Here is a 19,971-nt window from a genome sequence, read left to right on the forward strand (position 1 = left end):
TATAGATCAGAGCTGATTGTTAAACATTTACTAGCACATCATTGTATACAAGTATTTGTAAAAAGTTTCTAGCATACTCGTGTGAAAAAATTTTGATTAAAAAGAGTTGAAGGTGTTTGTTAATACTGGAACTCTGACATTGTTTTATAGACTTATAAGGCTGGAAATATCTTCTGTTCTTTTGTTTACCCCTCTTTCTTCAATTAGGATCTTACTAGAAACATTCTAGATGTCATATGTAAGAGAACTTTAAAATTATGTGTAATGGCTAATAATTAATATTTTCAAAAATAATTCTATAATGCATCGTAGAGGAGGAAAAATAATTTTCCCTCAACCTTTCTAGGTTCTTGCTTGAGACTCCTCCATAATAAAAAACAGGTTAACAGGAAAAAAACAAACAGAAGTTTAATAACATGTATACCTCTTGTATACATGGGAGATATCCAGGAAAACCAAGTAACATCCCGAAATGGCCCAAACCACCACGTTAAATATCCTCTCCAGCTAAAGACAAAAGAAAGATGTTGGGAGGTGATGGGCGTGGGTGACCAGTTATGGGAGGTTACCAGGAAAAGGAAAACAGGGTAAGGTTGTTATACAGATTTAAGTCCATGCCTTCTCCATTGATGAGAGTTTCTAGAGATTTAGTCATTCTCCTCTTTTTGGTACAGAGAGGGAGACACCCTTACAAATGGAGAGTTCCTTTACAAGTATAAATATCTCTTACGAAAATATCACTTCCGCTCTGTACTCTTTTTTTTTTTTTCAGAGTTTTTCCTATGTCTGCTATTCCATAAAAATAATCAGTTCAAAATAATCCTTATGCCAAAGAGGCATATTTTGGGGTGGTGTATTCTGCTTCTCTTCACATCTTTGCGGAATAATTCTGGAATGCATTCTGTTTTGACTGCCCATTAAAAATCAGATGAAATAAGATTTCAGTTTCAAGATGTCATATTAATTTAGTTATTTTAAAAATATGACTGAAAGAAGCAGCAAGGGGTGATAATATAATCTTCTATACTCTGTAATTTCTTTTGCAACTGTTTTTTATTCTTTTGCCTTTCTTTGATTTCTTTTCCTCCTTTTTCTTTGTTTTCTCCTCATCTGTTTGTAGAAGAGGAATCTATTTTTATAACCATATCCACCCTCTTCCATTGTTTATTGGCCCCTGGAGATTTGCATTTCTTTTAGGAATATGCTCAGCATTTTAGTCTGCTAAGATGCACTAAAACATGAGCCAATTAATGACGTTCTTATTGACAAGTTCTAGGAAACTTGCAGGGTTCAGTTTCTGCAAGAATGATTGCCAAGCTATAATATTTTAGAATGTCAAACAAATGGAAACAATTAGTAACACTAATGTCTTAACCCCAGGTTTACCACTGAGGGAGGGAGATAACTGATTAAAAGGCCCATCTGTTCCATAGATGTTTCCAACTTGCGTGCATAGCTGTTTGTAAATCAAATAAGTTCAGCGATTGTGCTGCTTGTATAGCTAGTTTGTCTGTTTCTCAATATCGCTGGTTATGTACACATTTTACCATGATATCTTTGAGAAATTGAGTTTTATTTGTGGATACTATAGTTATTCAGCAATGTGTTTAGCATATTACATGTACCAGAAACATGTATTTTGAAAATGTTACCAGCTCTAAGAATTGTGTAGTCAGTGAGTTAAATCTATACCTTTCAAATGACTTAGTGGACTTATATTTTGGCAATCATTTGATGTTGGAGGAAGACTGGATTCATCTCAGTGTTCCATCTCTGTTTACAGGATGAAAGATGGAAGAGTTCTATTATTATAATCACATTCTTTCTTAAAATACCCTTAATCTACTCATTCTTTCTAAATAATGACGGTACACTTCTTATGTAGAATTTCACAATTTAAAACCCACGTTCACATTTGTTATCTCATTTTCCATTAGATATCTCCCCCTCTGCTATTTTCTTTCCATATGGAGATTCTTGAATAATTGGCCCGGTGGCCTAGTGGTTAAGTTCAGCATGCTCCACTTTGGCAGCCTGGGTTCAGACCCCGGGCATGGACCTACACTGCTCCGTTAGCAGCCATGCTGTGCTGGTGGCCCACATACTGAAAAACAGGGGAAGATTGGCATGCTTGTTAGCTGAGGGTGAATCTTCCTCAGCAAAAAAAGAAAAGTTATCTGATCAATTACTCTACACAGTGGTCAACCTGTCAGCTATTTCCAAGAGGAGAAAATATTAGAGAGGGAGACAGGCTGACCATTGGTCAAATAAGGGGTGAAAGTACATTTCTTTTTTGTGGGAAAGGCATACAATATTATATTTTACTTTTGCACCTTTTTTTGATGATATTTTTTAGGCTCAGCCTCCTGGGCCAGTGGACTTCTGCTTTAGGGGCTCTCTGGTCACTTTAAGGCCATTAATTCCCACCCTTTGGGAGTGTCACTAGTCTGCTGTCAGCTTCAAACTTCACCTGCATGCCAAGCCTAAGGGGTGTGGGTTTCTGGATTGCAAAATATTTATGTTTTATTTTTGAAGCAATAGAAATTTCTTTAAGTTTCTTTCTTCTTCCTTTCTTTCTCTCTTTTTCTCTCTCTCTCCCCTCTCTCCTCCCTCCCTCCATCCCTCCCTCTTCCTTCCTTCCTTCTTTTCTCTCTCTCTCTCTTTCTCTTTAAACTGATTTAGTTATTTCAGATCACATTAATACACCATTGGGGCAAATCAAGCATTACAAGTATGGAGCTTAAAGTCATTTGCCTGCTCCAGTTTGAAATTTATTTAGTTATTTCTGACTTCAGTAAAACCTTGTATCTTATTTTGAAAAACTTATAAGTTATCCTTATCTTGTTCTGATGAGAATACAAATCCAATCAGGTACATTAATTGTTCTGTGATACAGGTGAAAAACATAGAAATTCGGCCCAGCCAGGCTGGATTAGGTTTGTGAGGTGATTATCTTTTAATGATGGCTTGATTAATGATTTTGCACCATGCGAAGTAACTGGAAAACTAACAGTTATGAGACATTGTGGAAAAATTGATGCAACAGGGAAACTACTTCCTGAGCCTACGCAATGCAACCTGTGCAAATATGATGATTCTTCAATTGCAGGAACTCGGGGTAAGCATGGTGTAAAAAGGAAAATGAATTAGATAGTGAGTGAGGAAAGTAAGATGAATGTAAAAACAACCATCCCCAAGTGTACTGAGAATAGTTCTCGCTGCCTTTTCTTCCCGTTGCTAGGAGAGGGATGAGCAAATGCGCAGGTACATGTGCATTACCAGCTGTATCCATAAGGAATGACGAACCTGTTAAGCCTGGGATTTGTGCTCTGTAGACACTGCAAACAGGAATGCATATGTCATCCATTTAACAGCCTGTTGTAAACTCCATCTTTATAGCCACTGAAAAGAAAATTAAGTGATGATGCAAAGCTGTCACTCCTTCGTTAAATAAATTGAACGTAATTGACATAGAGAGGCTTGTTCAAAGTCCAAAGTCTTCAATTTTATCTCTATTTCTGGATTAAAGACGGTGAAGGCAAAGTCTCTTCGGAACCCTTTGTTTAGACTTTACAACAAAAATAGCCTCAGAGAGCTGCTTGCCTAGAGAGATTTTGTGGTTTTCTTGTGACCATGGAAATTAATCTTGTTCTTGGGAAATCAGCTGTTCACAACACTGCTGCCTTCATTCCCAAAAAAGAGTTTCTATTCCTGTCTGGGAATGTCGGATATAACAACAAGTGTTGAGGCCCCTCAATATTCCCCATGGGTACGGACTCTTTGACACTGCCTCAAGTCCCCTTCAGTTATTCATTTATTCCCTTCACTGTTCCAGAAAGGTTTTCAGGCAGCCGCGGCTGCACCTGTATCTCAAGGGCATGTTCTACTGTCAGTCATGCTGCTGGGAGGATGGGATGTAAAAGCAAGACCGTTCATTTATTCATTTACTCATAGATTTATTGTGCTCTCACTGTGTTTTAGACTCCGTGCTGGGCGCGGGTGATACACTAGTGAGGTAAAATAGATACAATCCCGCTACTAACAGATCATCCAGTCTGGGGGTGGGGGATTGAACAAATAATCACACTGATTAATGTATATTTTCAAATTAGGGTGTTAAAAATAACAAAGGAACTGAACTTAGACTAAAGATACTCTGAGGAAACCATAGTTATCCAGGATCAGAAAGACATGAGGGCAGAATGTGTGTTTGAGAAGTAGAGAGCATCATAGACGAGAGCCCAGTGGCTGAAGGAATCATGGCTGAAAGATGGAGACAGAGGGATGGTGCCTCAGGAGGCTCGAGAGATGGATCAGGCCAGACCACAGGAGAGTTAAAGATCTTCTAGAGAATTTTGGTTTTTATGGTGAAAGCAAATGGGAAGTTAGTTAGCTGATGGGTTTTTAGGTAGAGGGGACCCGATGAGGGTTGTGTTTTGAAAAGATAACTCTGGCTTTGGGAGGGAAAATGACTGGAGAGGTGCCAGGGAGGTGGCTGGAATATTCCAGTTGTTTATGCATCCAACATTCCTTCATCGTTGCCTCACTCTGACCGCTGTTCATGTGCATGCCTGTGTCCTCCACCAGACCGTACATTCCTTGCTGCTTTATTGGCTTTTGGGTGCCCTGTAGCGCCTGACACTGGGATTTGCATATATACATCCAACAAATGCCGTATTTAAACTGTGGCTCTTCTCCATCTCAGAAGACGTGTCAGTAGGCTTAACACAATCCTTCTGTATTCTTCTGATAGCATTACCTAGTGATCTAATTTATTCCTGCAGACAAAGGAAGATAAAAATACACTTACCTTTTCTTTTGCTAAGTCATATGTCTTGCACTTTATTTCCATACATTAATATCTTCCATAAAATGACCTTTGTAGTCCTATCTTCGCGTCAAGACTAAAGCAATGCTATAGTCATCACAAATAGAATAGCTATATTGAGGGAGATTTGTTCCTGGGACAAATTTCCTACAGAGTTGAAGAAGCAAAACCATATTGGAAATTTTTAGACTCTGAAAATCAGGAGTTGCAAATATAAATAAGTAAAGCACCGATAGGGAGTTATGTGGAGGGAGTTGTGCGGAGGGAGTTGTGTGGCCTATGGCAGAACTGGGAGAGCATGCCCTATCCCAAAGCGTTCAAATTCAAATACAAAATATACTGTGGTAGCCAAACAAAACATTGGGGGCTAATTGACTATGAGTTCGCTATTTCCCCTTTAAATGATTAAAGAATTTTTTTTTTTTTTAAATCCAGAGAAGTAATAGAAAATTTCAGTGTGCTCATCTGCTCTTATGGGTTGTGGGCCAAGCTCTTTTTTGAGTGACTGAAGCTTCAAAGCTGTGTTGGGGTAAAGGAGCAGGACCAGAAGGCCTCCAACAGTGCATTCTTCCCAAATAACTTTGTAAAGCAGGCTTCTAATATTCCTCTGGCTATTTGATCTTTATTTTGTTTTGTAATGGACTGCTACAGTTTCTTTTGTGCATAAATCACATTAATACATCCAGTAAGGGGAATGTATAAAGCTCATGAGTTTGACAGAAGGGAAGAAGATTATTATGACTTTTGAAATCAGAAGCTAAGAAAACATTTCTTCTCATATACCTTCTGGGCAAGCCCCTAGCAAGTAGTTTTATTAGAGACTTTCCCTCAAAGTAAAAACGAGGGACATATAAATAGCGCTGATCCAGCTCCCACCTGCTCCTTAGATTAGGATTAGCTGAAGCTCAGGCTGAGAGGTCACACAAGGGCGTGGCATTCTGTGGTTGGCAGTCACTTAAATCGCACACTCAGGAATCTCATGCAGAGAATATTTAGGTGACATATTTCCAGGAGAAAAATAATTCCAACTTCTTTTCTTTTACCTGAGGTAAGCAGTCCCAGTGCTTCTGTAAATGGGAGAATCCTTTCCGCAGCAGAAATTGGGCCTGTGGGATGGATGAAGCAGATAGGAGCAGAACAACAGGATTAATTAAGATCATTTTGCTGCTGTGCTCTGCAGTTTTATTACTCCTCCTAAAATGCAACAGAGAGCAGCAGAAACGGGCAGCAGTGATTTATATTTGAATTCTGAGCCCTTCAGCAAAATGTATCCTCTTTGGGCTGCATTTGTACCATAAGGATAATAAAAATATCTGTCTTCCACATTTTAGTGAGCTGTTGTAAAGAGAAAATTAGATTGTGTGCGGTAAAGCACCTCACAATGACAAGATAATGCGATGTAATAATAATGATATTAAAAATAATTATAGCAAACACATAGCACTTGTTATTTGCCAGACACTGTTCTAAGCATTTACACTCATTATTTCACTTAGTTCTTATAATAACCTTACGAGGTGGTATCCATTAGCTCATTTATAGATGGGGAAACAGAGCCACAGAGAACTAAAGTAACTTCCTCAAGGCTGGCCAGTGAGAAGTGATGCTTGGATTTGAACTCAGGAAATTTGGGTCCAGAAGTTAATGCTTTAATCACTATGGTTAAAAAAAAAAAAAAGGCATAAACTTTTGACTAAATGAGAAGACCAGCATTTGAATGCTGGCTTCACGGGCTGTGTAACTGTGTGGTCAGGCCTCTTCTGAACTTCGGTTTGCTCATCTTAAAATACAGATAGGATAATTATACCTACTTTTAGAAGTTTGGTGAGAGCTAAATGAGAAAACATGCAAAGTTCAGGATTATACAATAGGAGGCACACAATGTATTATTATTGCTAGTTATTGGGGTTGGGTGGTATATTTGTCTGCTTGGGCTACCATAACAAAACACCACAGACTAGGGGGCTTAAACAACAGAAATTTATTTTCCCAAATTTCTGGAAGCTGCAAGTCCAAGATCAAGGTGCCAGCAAGATTGGTTTCTGATGAAGCCTCTCTTCCTGTCTTACAGGTGGTTGCCTTCTTGCCGCATCCTCACATGATCTTTTCTCCATGCACATGGAGAGAGAGAGAGATCTCTGGTGTCTCTTCCTATTTTTTTTGTTCTTTTTGATAAACCATAATTTATATAAATCAGAGTAAGAACCAAGAATCACAATAGTTTATAACCAATACCTTATAAATAGCTCTAAAATTCAACTAAGTAATAAATTCTAACAACAGCCCTCACTCAGAAACCAATAATGCCTTGTATATAGTAGAAGCTCAATAAATGAATTGCTTTTTTTTTTTTTGTCTATCTGGAATAGATTTTATTTATTTATTTTTTAATTTTTTGTTTATTGCAGTAACATTGGTTTATAACATTGTATAAATTTCAGGTGTACATCATTATACTTCTATTTCTGCGTAGATTACATCATGTTCACCACCCAAATACTAATTACAACCCATCACCATACACATGTGCCGAATTATCCCTTTCGCCCTCCTCCCTCCCCGCTTCCCCTCCGGTAACCACCAATCCAATCTCTGTCTCTATGTGTTTGTTTATTGTTGTTATTATCTACTACTTAATGAGTGAGATCATATGGTATTTGACCTTCTCCCTCTGACTTATTTCACTTTGCATAATACCCTCAATGTCCATCCATGTTGTCACAAATGGCTGGATTTCATCGTTGCTTATGGCTGAGTAGTATTCCATTGTGTATATATACCACAGCTTCTTTATCCATTCGTCCCTTGATGGGCACTTAGGTTGCTTCCAAGTCTTGGCTATTGTGAATAACGCTGCAATGAACACAGGGGTGCATGTATCTTTATGCATTGGTGTTTTCAAGTTCTTTGGATAAATACCCAGCAACTCTTCCTATTCTTACAAGGACAATAGTCCTGTTGGATCAGGGCCCACCCTTATGACCTCATTTAACCTAAATTACCTCCTTAAGGGTCCTACCTCCAGATATAGTCACATTGGAATTTAGGGCTTCAACATGAATTTTTCAGTCCGTAACACATGGGTAGCTGGGGAGAGAGAATTAGAAGGATAGAAGGAGTGTTTGGAATATTTTGATATTTAAGGTAGATTTCTCAGGTATCAATTCTGGAGGGAAAAGAAGTTGTCAGCTCTGGGTAATAAATTAGTAGATATACAATACATTCAGCACTGTATATTATTTGCCTTCTATTTGGCACGATAGAAAACGTCTCCATACTATCTGTTTTTGGCTTTTAGGTGAGCCTGAATTTAAATACATTGGGAATATGCACGGTAATGAGGCTGTTGGACGGGAACTGCTCATTTTCCTGGCCCAGTACCTGTGCAATGAATACCAAAAGGGGAATGAGACAATCGTCAAGCTGATCCACAACACCCGGATCCACATCATGCCTTCCCTCAACCCCGATGGCTTTGAAAAGGCAGCATCTCAGGTGAGTGTGAGCCAGCTCAGAGCAGGGCATGCTTTCTTCATTTTGTATGTTTGTGCATATGTGCTTATCTACAAGCAGTGCTCACATGGAGCTTACAGATGGTGCAGGGGAGGGTATAAGTGATACATTATTCAACTTGCTGATAAGAAAAACGTTCAGAAGGTAAGGGATGGTGGGTGAGAGTTTCTTTAGCAGAGATTGCAAATGAGAAATTTTGTTAATAAGTGAATATTTAATTAATGCTTTGTTTTTGTTGTTAAATAAATCATATTTATTCATCCATGTTTGTGACTAGGTAAATTTGCTTCTAAAAATCTACAAGTATGAAAAATATCTACTGCCATGTGTTGAAGAGTAATGCCATTGTGGCATCTGAATGAGGCGTTGTCATAGCGCCCTCTGCTGAGTCAAGGAAGAAAGAATTTTGGCCAGATCAGGGTTTCACTGTGTTTACTCCTTGTCTATGTATGATGAGTAAAATAAAATAAAAAAAAACCCCTCCTACCTCTAAACTAAAATTAATTTGATACATTTTAACTGTTAGAGAAGCTGGAAAGTAATGTCATTTTAAGATAAGATATATGGTATGTGTTCTCTTTTTGTTGGGACAGGCATGGAGGACATTATATTTGCTGTTTTCTACAGTTTGAAATAATTTTCTTATTTTATGGTGATATATTAAAGTATATATTTACACTTAAGAAGTCAATTTTTACCTTAAAAATAAAAGATTCAGTTACCTGATTGTTTGACGTTGTAAGAAACCCGGACAGTGAATTTCTGTAAATAAGCATAACATTGATATAATTTCTAAAGTTATGAGAGAAAAATTCTGGTAACATAAAGAATTAAATTATTTAGGGCCGGCCCCATGGCTTAGCAGGTAAGCGTGTGTGCTCCGCTACTGGCAGCCCGGGTTCGGATCCTGGGCGCGCACCCACGCACTGCTGCTCCGGCCATGCTGAGGCTGCGTCCCACATACAGCAACTAGGAGGATGTGCAGCTATGATGTACAACTATCTACTGGGGCTTTGGGGAAAAAAAAAAGGAGGAGGATTGGCAATAGATGTTAGCTCAGAGCCGGTCTTCCTTAGCAAAAAGAGGAGGATTGGTATGGATGTTAGCTCAGGGCTGATCTTCCTCACAAAAAAAAAAAAAAGAACCTTCCAAAAAAAAGGAAATTATTTATTATTTTAAAGTGATTTTCAGAATTGTAAGACAAAATGGACAAAAAGATTATCATTGCTATTTTCTGTCTTATAGATTTTTTATTCCTCATAATCTAAGGTATCTGGGCTTCCATGACCTCAAGAATATGGGAATTCTCTCTATATCAAAGATTTGATATAATTTAATAGTAAAATAAGAAAATCTACATTATGGAATATAACTGAATATCTTGGAAAGTCATTACATTTCCATGTTATACCATTAGTGAGATGAAGGGTTTAAAATTGAACAGAAATTCCTCAACTTACAAAGCTCTAGAATTTTGTTTCACGATGACTTTAAGAAGGAGGTATATTATTAAATATACAAATAATTTATGTTAAACTCATTTTAAGCTTCTGATCTTGAGTAATTTATTCTTTTGAATATTTAAAAAAATAGATTGCTGTGATTTATAGAAACGATGAATATTTTACTTAAATCTAAGTATAGAGTGGCATGCTTTGAAACATGTCATCTATTACTAGCTAATATATATTGACTTTTTTTGCAAACTTATGATAAATATCTTTTAAATGTTATGATTAACATTTAAAATATTATTTATTGAAAATATTTTCAAAATATTCATAACAAATACTTAAACCTGATTCCTTCATGTTTATGTCAGTAAAATGGTGGAAGTACCATTATGGGAAGATATTGTTGAAATAAATAATCTTAATAAATTATTTTTAAAATCATTAATGGAGACCTTAAATAGATAGCAACAATAATAATAAATAACTGATGATTTTTCTCTTTGATTTGTTTAGCCCGGTGAGCTCAAGGACTGGTTTGTGGGTCGAAGCAATGCCCAGGGAATAGATCTGAACCGGAACTTTCCTGACCTGGATAGGATAGTTTATGTCAATGAGAAAGAAGGTGGTCCAAATAATCATCTGTTGAAAAATCTGAAGAAGATTGTGGATCAAAACACAAAGGTAGAGAACGTGGGTAGTTTTCTTGTGTTCTGTCCTCTAGCCTAAGGAAATATGTTCGCAACGAAGGACAGAGGAGTAATGTTAAAGTTTGTATGGGATAGTTAACTATAGCTGTGAAAGTCAAGGCTGGAAAGCCTGGAGCCTTGAAATTCATCTTGTACCTGGAATTGGGCAGGAGGGTTGGTGTGGGGACAAGGGGAAGGACCCAGTTGTGGGTGTCTTAGAAAGTCTTCACGGCCCTTTCAGAGGCTGTTTATTGGCACATCTGGTCAGCTCCTCCTACAACATTTCACAGTCGATCTTTTCTTTCTTTTCCAGAACTTTCTCCTCTTTGCTTTGCACAACTCTACTTTCTTCTACCTCTTCTACTGCCTTTCAAATCACTAATTGGTTTCTTTCCCTGCTTCTTCTACCAGGAGTACCAAGGTACTCCTGTACTTCCAATGTCATCTATTCTACAAAGTCTCCCAGATCCATATCTCTAACTCCAGATCTCCCACGGAGTTCTGTTTCTCTATTTTACTTGCTTACTGAGTCTGTTTATCTGGTGACACGCAGGGCCTAAAGTTCAGCATCGCCAGAAACAAATATTTTCCGTAAGAAAACTATTCTCTCATTTACCCGATTATCAAAGTCTTGATTTTTTTTTCATCTCTGTCACCAACTACCAGCAATTAGTTACCAAATCTCTGTGATTTGGCCTCCCTAACACTTGTCCAGTCTTCTTCTCCTCTGCAAACTCATTCTATACTTTAGCTGAGACCTCCATCATCTCCTGCTCTGATGAGTACAGTAGCTCCCTATTCTTGTTTTGGGTTCAGCCTCTCCCAACTCTGTTTAAACTTGTCAAATTCCTCCAGAGTGACCTTCATACACAAATTATTGCTCTATTGCTTAAAAAACCTTGCCAGCTCTCCACTGCCCAGAGGATAAAGTAAAACTCAATGTGGCAGAATTGTGTGATGGTTTAGCATGGAGACTCTGGAGGCAGCCACCTTGGTTCAAATCCTGGCTCTATACTTGCTCTGTGAGTTTTGGAAAGTTATTTAACCACCACGTGCTTCCGCTTCTTCATCCAAAATATGAAGATGATAATAGTATCTACCTCAGAGGGTGGTTGTAAGGACTGAATGAGTTAGTACGTATAGAGTACTTGAGGTCAGGACCTAGAACTATTATTACCGTGTCAGTGTAATTTCTCAGTAGTCTCTCTTATGTACCTCAGGGTTAGATGGGCACATTGACATATCCGCTAGACATTTGGTGCTCCTTAAAACCAATGTGGTTTGAACATTGTTTTCAATTACTTGGAGGAGAGGTAGAGCCCACCACGGAGGAAAGGTGGAGAATGGCTGTTGGCAGCTCTCGGTTCCTCTTCTGTTGTTCCAGGCAATTCTGCTCTGGCTTATCAAATACTTCTGGTACTTTTCCTAAGTGAGAACTTGGAAAGTACAGTTTTTCCATTTTATTATAGTTCCAGGGCCGTTCAAGTTTCCCTTGGCCCCTGCCAGCAGCTGGCTGACCCACTCCGTCATCTGGCTCTAGTATTCCGTATACTCCAGTCTACCAACTCCATTTGCTCCCTAGGCATACCATTTTCTAAGTTTTATGTCTTCGTATGTGTTGTTGTTCCACCTGTCTAGAATGTTCTTCCCTTTCCTTCCATGTCACCTCCTCTGTGAAGCCTTCCCCTGCTCTTCCAGACACATCCTGTTAAGCCTTCCTCTATGTTCTTTATATATACTTCCAGTATGGTGCTTGTAGTTGTAGTTACACAGAGCTTTATATATGTTATAATTTTTTGTTTACATAGCTGTTTTTCCCTTTGATTCTAGAGTTCAATCCCTTGATTGCCGGAATTATAATTCATATTTTAGTCTGACACATAGTAGGCTGAAAGCCTATTATGAACGAATGCAATCCAGCCTGGCAAGCAGATCACAATATCTAAAATCCACAGCTGGAGTTCCAGACAAGTATTCCTCATGTGTTTGGGATGCTGGGGAGGGGATCCAGGAGATAGAGAGTCCCAGATTATTGGTCTAAAGTTCTTAAAACTCCCCTGCCTATATTTAGGATTCATTCCCGACACCTGGCTGAGCCTACAAGTGGGAACTGGTCTGAGAAAAGGGCTGCCAGGGGCTGGGGATTCTGGCAGAACCTGACAAGTGAGTGACTTAAACCTCCCTGCTTCTGAGTCACAGATACTTTTGCAGTTTCTCAGCCCCCAAACCATCTTTCTTGGGAGAAGGGAGAGCTGGAAAGGCAGAGGGCTGGGGTAACAGAGGTGAGAAGAGGGTAGTCCTGTGTGATAAGCTATGAGGAAATGTCAGCTATGACAGAAATGAAAAACTGTTCTGGAAGCCCAGTGTTGATACTAGCCCACACACTTTCCCCATTGCTTACATTAACCTGCCTAGGCTGTCTTTGTTAAATCTGAGAAATCAGAAAAATAACTCCTGTCACCTATCATAGAAGAATCATGAAAGAAATTCACGTTGATAGGATATTTGATTGGCAGCCTTTGCGCAAGTGCCGTTATTTTGAGACAGCACTATCTTCCTCTTCCCCAGCTGAAGCTGTATAATATTTGCACAGTCCCTATATTAGATGTTTTCGCATTTCTAGCTTAAGCAATACTTATTTAAAAGATGCATGTTCATGGTACTTTTAAAAAATTGGGACTTTTATTAAAAATATCTCAATGCCAGTACTTTTTCTGGGTACAGGTAAATTAAGGAGACATATGTAAAAATTAAAGTTTATTCTCTTTTCTGGAACAGAAACAAGATTTGTTTACATTATACTAAATCTTTAGTGTACCTGCTTAATAATCATGGGATGATATTGCCCATGTCTGGTTCATCTCTTTTTGCCATCCTTGTCGTTAAGACTGAGTCAGCGGGTAGACCCAGCCTGGTATGGGACATACAGTAGGCATTTCATTAATGTTGTTACACATCCTGCCTTTCCCACTTCCCCTTCTCAGCCTAATATCTACATCCCTTATAGTGGTTTTTATTTTATTTATTTATTTATTTATTTATATTGAGATATAATTCACATATAACGTTATATTAATTTCAGGTGTGCAACATAATGATTCTATATTTCTGCATATTGCAAAATGATCACCACAATAGGTCTAGTTAACAACTATCACCACACATGGTTACAAATTTTTTTTTCTTGTGATGAGAACTTTTAAGGTCTGCTCTCTTAGCAACTTTCAAATACATATTACAGTATTATTAACTATAGTCACTATGCGGTACATTACATCCCCAGGACTTATTTATTTTATAACTGCAAGTTTGTACAAATTGCCCCCTTCATCCATTTCACCCCCCACCTGCGGCAACCACCAATCTGTTCTCCATATCCTTATAGTGGTTTTTAAATGTCAAGATTTATGTTTGGTACGCTAGAAATCAGGGGTTAAAAATGCGGATTCCCATGGATGCTAATTGACAGGGTCTGGGGTGTGTGGGCTGTGGGGGTGGGTGGTGGAAAGGAACCAACATTTTTACTGAATCCTCCCCATGCTCTCCTTGCCCTTCAGAATCTCTCTGAATCAGAGCTCTTTCTCCCTCTCCTAGAGTTCTTCTTGTGAAGTCATTTTTCATCTGCTCTTGAGCTCTTCAGCTGGGTCACCTCTGCTGTTTTCTGGGCTCAGTCCATGAGCCTTGGCTTGGATTGCTTGGAAATAGAATGGATTAAAATAAATCAAATAATTTTATTAAATTTATACTTGTGTTTAATGACTAGAGTTATGAAGGAAATAGAATAAATAAAGCTTTAATATATTTTAAGAACGAAAGCCATCTAATTATAGAGCATAACATTTGAGCTATCTTTATCATCTTTAAATGGAAGCCTTAAGGATAGGTCACAATTGGCTCCAGATTCTATTAAGGGTCCATCTTAGGAGTGCTCCAGAGGCTTCTCTATGGATTACTTACATATATTATTGCAGTATCTAAGGAGTCTCAGCATTTAGCAAGCCTGAAAGACTAGAGCAACTGAGTTTAATTTATCAAATTGAGGAATTTGCTTGCTTGCTTTTGAACATACTGGTAACATGTATATTAGCAGTAGTGTATGTAAAAGAACTAACAATAGGCCAAATCTAATAGCCGCACACGGCTTTCAGGGCTGTATCTTTAAATTTGTTTCCAAAAACAGTTTCTTTAAAAAGATTTTTATTACAAAATTAATGTTTTATTACAAACAAAAAGATAAAGCAAATATAGATAAGAAGAAAAATAACCTGTTACCTTATATTCTTAAATGACCACCATTCATATTTTGGTACATATCCTTCAAAATTATTTTTTATGCACATATCAACCTATAAATATATAGAAGCATGCCATGCATACCTTTTTGAACCCTTTCAGGTGAATAATAAATATAACAGTAGAGTCTACGCCGGGATGGCTTTGCCTCCTGAGCTTCCGTTCAAACCAGCCCTTGGCCCCTGGAGGTGTTTTGCTTGCTTCCCTCAAGTGTACTCCCCTTCCTTCCTTATCTTTACTACTGCTGTCTCCCTTCTCCTCCCATCCAAATCCTACCTTATTTTTTTCCCTGACACATAGTGAAGTTCCACCTCCTTCCTGAAGTCCTCAATGATTCTCCAAACCAGAGGTTTCTGTCTCTTCTGAGCTCATTGAAATATTTGTCAGCACCAATCATTGGGTTTGAGTAACTAGGGAGAATGAGGGGGTATATACAAGGAAGAAGACTGACAATATATTCAGCAGTAGAAGAAAAACTTTTGAATGGACTCGTATAGAGGAATGTGTGTTAAACTCATATCATATAATATTATTGCCATTTTGAGCAATTGGGCCTAATAAACCATAAATTCATTGTACAAAAAGCATATGCATTATTGATTTTTTTGATTAAATGTCCTATATTAGTTATTTTTAGGTTGATTTAAATAAATATTTAAACTTGATTTAATTTAAATTAATTTGATCTCTAGAAACAAATTTAGGGATGTATAAGAATTTAGTTCATAAAAGGGAGTGTTTCAGATCATTGTGGAAAGAATGGATTATTCAATAAATGGAATTGAGACAAATCCATCTCAGAAATATCAGCATTGGCTGGCCCTGTGGCTTAGCGGTTAAGTGCGCGCACTCCGCTGCTGGCGGCCCGGGTTCGGATCCCGGGCGTGCACCAACGCACCGCTTCTCCGGCCATGCTGAGGCCTCATCCCACATACAGCAACTAGAAGGCTGTGCAACTATGACATACAACTATCTACTGGTGCTTTGGGGGAAATAAAAAAAAAAAAAGAAATATCAGTATTGATCAAAATAAAATTGGGCCGGCCCTGTGGCTTAGCGGTTAAGTGCGTGCTCTCTGATGCTGGTGGCCCGGGTTTGGATCCCGGGCGCACACCGACGCACCGCTTCTCCGGCCACACTGAGGCCGTGTCCCACATACGGCAACTAGAAGGCTGTGCAACTATGACATACAACTATCTACTGGGGCTTTGGGGGGAAAATAAATAAATAAATCTTTAAAAAAAAAAATAAAAAAAAATAAAATTGTGATGTATTATGATTTAAATATAAAAAGTATGAGCCTAGTAAAAGAAAACTTTGGTAAATATATCATTTTTGGAGGGGGATAAAACTTTCTAAATCTCTTATTTAGAAACCGGCACATCGTGGCTACTTAATAGTTATTGAATGAATGAATGAAATATAAAAGCAAACGAAGGTACCATAAAGAAAAGATCAATAGATTTGACAATATAATCATCTTAAAGGTCTGTATTTTAGTTATTATTATTAAATTTGAAAGGCAAATGACAAACTTGGAAAATATTTATAGTATGTAGTAGCAGAGGGTTAATATTTTTACTAAATAAACAACTCTTGCAAATTAATAAGAAAAGATATACATTTCAATCGAAAAATCAGTAAAACCATGTATAAACATGTCACCAAAGAATAAATATAAATGGTCACTAAACGTATAAAAAACTGTTCTAATTTTATTAGTTAATCAAAGACTGCACCAAAAATAAAATTCTTTTATCATGTATCAAAGTGACAAACTTAAAAAAAACACATATGCCATGTCGGTAAGAATGATTAAAAATGGCAGGGTTAATATACTCTTGCTGGATATACTGCTGTATCTTACAGGGAGGCAGTTTGGAAAAAATTTTATAAAATTGAAAAATGTGCTTAGGTTTTGGTCAAGTCATTCCATTTCTAGGGAAATTTTCCTAAGGGAAGTGTAGATCTGCATAAAGAATAGCTACAAGGGTGTTCATAGTATTTTTTTTTTCATAGTAAACAACTCAGTACCCAACATTTGGAGATTTTTCCTCCCAGCTTTATTGAAGTATAATTGACATGCAGAAATTGTATAGATTTGAGGTGTACAATGTGATGATTTGATGTATTGTGAAATGATTACCACAATCAAGCTAATTAACATATTCATCACCTCACATAGTTACCTTTTTTTCTTTTGTGGTGAGAACACTCGTGTTCTACTCTCTTAGCAAATTTCAAGTATATAATACAGTATTGTCACCATGCTGCACATTAGATTCCCCAGAGCTTATTCATCATATTGCTGAAAGTTTGTACCTTTTGACCAACATCTCCCCCTTCCTCCCAACCCCTCCCACCAATTGGAGGCTGCTAGTGCTGGTGTAATGGCTCAGTAGCCTGACTGGCTAGGCTTGAGTCCAGGCTCTGCCACTCTCAACTGAGTGACCTCATGCTGTTCCCCAACTTCTCTGTGTCTCAGTCTACTCATCTGTAAAATGGGGTACATGTAGTCCCTATCTCATAGGGAGGATATGAGAATTCAGTGTGTCACACAGAAAATGTTTAATAAGTATGAGCTATTATTTTGTTCATGTTTAAGAATAATATATCCATACATTGGATGTTAGCCATTAAAATAATAATTTAGAAGGGTATTCAACGACATGAATAAGTGTTTATCTGTTTTCAAGCGTAAAAGGCAACATACAAAATAGTATATAAATGATCACATTTTAAAAATTAAAAATTAAAATTGCATTGGAAAAACACTGAGAAAGAGATATATGAAAATGGTAGCAGTGGGTATCTTTAGGTGGTAAGATTGTGGGTAATTTTAATTTTCTTCTTTGTGTTTGTCTCCTCTGCATTTTCTATAGTGAACTTTTTTTTTTTTTGGTGAGGAAGATTGGCCCTGAGCTAACGTCTGTTGCCAATCTTCTTCTTTTTGCTTGAGAAAGATTGTCCCTGAGCTAACATCCATGCCAGTCTTCCTCTATTTTGTATGTGGGTCACCACCACAGCATGGCTTGGTGTAGGTCTGATGTGTAGGTCTGCACCCGGGAACTGAACCTGCAAACCCCAGGCCACTGAAGTGGAGTGTGTGAACTTAACCACTACTCCATGGGGCTGGCCCCTAAAAACTTTTTTTTTGTGGTGAGAATAAGATAGACCAATCAAACAAATAATAATAAAAACAACACCCTAGTCTAAATCACAGTTTTCCACAATTATGAGTAACCTACATGAAAAATAGGATGGTTTTGATACATTAAAGGTGATACACTAAAAATAGCATGGGCTTTATAGTTTCATAGACTTAGCTGTGTGAATCTGGATATGTTATTAACGCACCCAACCTTCAGATTCCTCCTTGTGAAATGGGGATGAATATCTTTGCCTATCCAATGGGGACGTTGTGAAGCTGAATAAAATAGTGCTTGTGAGAGCTATTCATAAACTGAACAGAGATACACAAATACAAGATCTTATTATAACCATCAAACCCTACTGATGCTGTTAGGTTTTCTATGCCAAAGAACGGTACAGATCACATCTCCACTAAAAGCTTTTTTTTTTTTAATCAAAGAGATACTTGGGAGTTTGAGAGTCTTCTTAGTTGCTATTAAAAACTCTTCATATAAAAGTATCAAGCTTTTGGTTCCAGATGAATTCTTTGGAATAAATTTCTTTCCTCTTTTGTTTTGCTTCCAAGATATGAGGGGCTGTGAATCATTCAAAAGACAGCATGAATTCCTGAAACTTTTGCCTTTGTTTTAAAATTTAAGGTGATCATCCCAAAGTAAACTGGTATTTTACAGTGAGCTCTGAAAGAGACCCAATCTAATCTTTTTTTTATAGGGACAATGTTTGAAGTAGTTGAAGGGAATTGGAAAAATAGTAAGCAAGAACTGAAAAAAAAAATTTACCACATGTTTCTAGAGTTGGACCACCATAGATAAAAAACCCTGTTCTGTGGTTCAACTATTTTCTTTTCTCCTTGTCTTATCCTCAGCTGTTATTAACAAAGCTCAGATGGAGATGTCCCAAAATTTGTAAGTGATTTGCGTGCTGGTTTTCAAGTTGCAAAGAGAGAAAAGCTGGCAGTCTACAGAAGTAGAACTTGTAAGGAAATTTAAACACTATTGACATATTTTTTTATTTTAAGTCTCAGAAAGATAGAGGTGAGGAATGCTGCTCATACGGGAACCTTTTTTTTCCCTATTAAAACAACCACAAAGTGCTTGAAATGTGACCAAGTTTCAGTTTCCTTTTTTACCTTTTCTATGTGTTTTCTCTCAAGTGATCTCACCAATGATTACCAAATTTATAATCCTTCTAATCTCTAATCTTTAATACAGCTTGCTCCTGAGACCAAGGCTGTCATTCATTGGATTATGGATATTCCTTTTGTGCTCTCTGCCAATCTCCATGGAGGAGACCTTGTGGCCAATTATCCATATGATGAGACGCGGAGTGGTAGGTGTTCTTCCTGCTTCTCTAGTTGGTTTAAGGTTTACAATTACTTTACAAGGCTTTGCATGATGGTTTCTGTAATATTCTTTTAAGTGGTTTTGCCTGTAGAAATACATGTTTAACAGGAATATCCCCTATTTCATGTGACATTGGCATGTATATTGGGCAGAAAAAAGACTATAATTTTTAAAAAAAAGTTTAGGGGAAGAGAAACATGATCTTGACAGAATACTTAGACAAGAGAAAGGGAGAAAACAGAAGTCATGAACTTGGGTAACTCTTGGACCCTGGTGAAATGGAGAGAGAATGGAAGTTATATAGGTTTGTACACAAGATGGCTAAAAATGGAGGCAGCCTGTTGGCGCTTGATCAGGAACCATGTGGATCTCTTACATGTGTCTTATGCTCTCACATTTTTGCATTTGAAACTGTTTCTGGTGGTGTCATGGAGGGGAAGTGGTGCCTTGGTTCTCTAACTAGTTTTAGGTAAGCTTCAGGCACAGCTAGCTTTAGCCAGATAGATATTTTCAGCTTAATTTTTGTTACTCCGGGAGATTTCCTGCTTTGGATCGATTCTCAGGGACCTTTGAAGAGTTAGCTCTTTGTAAACACAGGATGATAATTTTAGATATTGGGAACTTTGAGCTTTTAAGAAAATCTTTGGTGAAACAGAGTTAAAATTTAGGTTTTGTGGTTTGTCAATAGCTAGGAAATAAAA

The 19,971-nt window shown here is 37.6% G+C and overlaps 1 protein-coding gene across 1 annotated transcript in view; it reads left to right on the top strand.

Annotated features, from left to right (window-relative positions):
- Nucleotides 1-19,971, top strand: part of CPE (carboxypeptidase E) — a 112,086-nt gene that overhangs the window by 72,933 nt on the left and 19,182 nt on the right. Inside the window, exons 2-4 of the mRNA XM_058550316.1 lie at nt 8,127-8,323; nt 10,309-10,476; nt 19,139-19,256. Coding sequence (XP_058406299.1) covers nt 8,127-8,323; nt 10,309-10,476; nt 19,139-19,256 — 483 coding nt within the window. The remainder of the gene's footprint in view (nt 1-8,126; nt 8,324-10,308; nt 10,477-19,138; nt 19,257-19,971) is intronic.

Source organism: Diceros bicornis, chromosome 11 (assembly GCF_020826845.1).
Source record: "Diceros bicornis minor isolate mBicDic1 chromosome 11, mDicBic1.mat.cur, whole genome shotgun sequence".
Taxonomy (NCBI): Eukaryota; Metazoa; Chordata; class Mammalia; order Perissodactyla; family Rhinocerotidae; genus Diceros; species Diceros bicornis.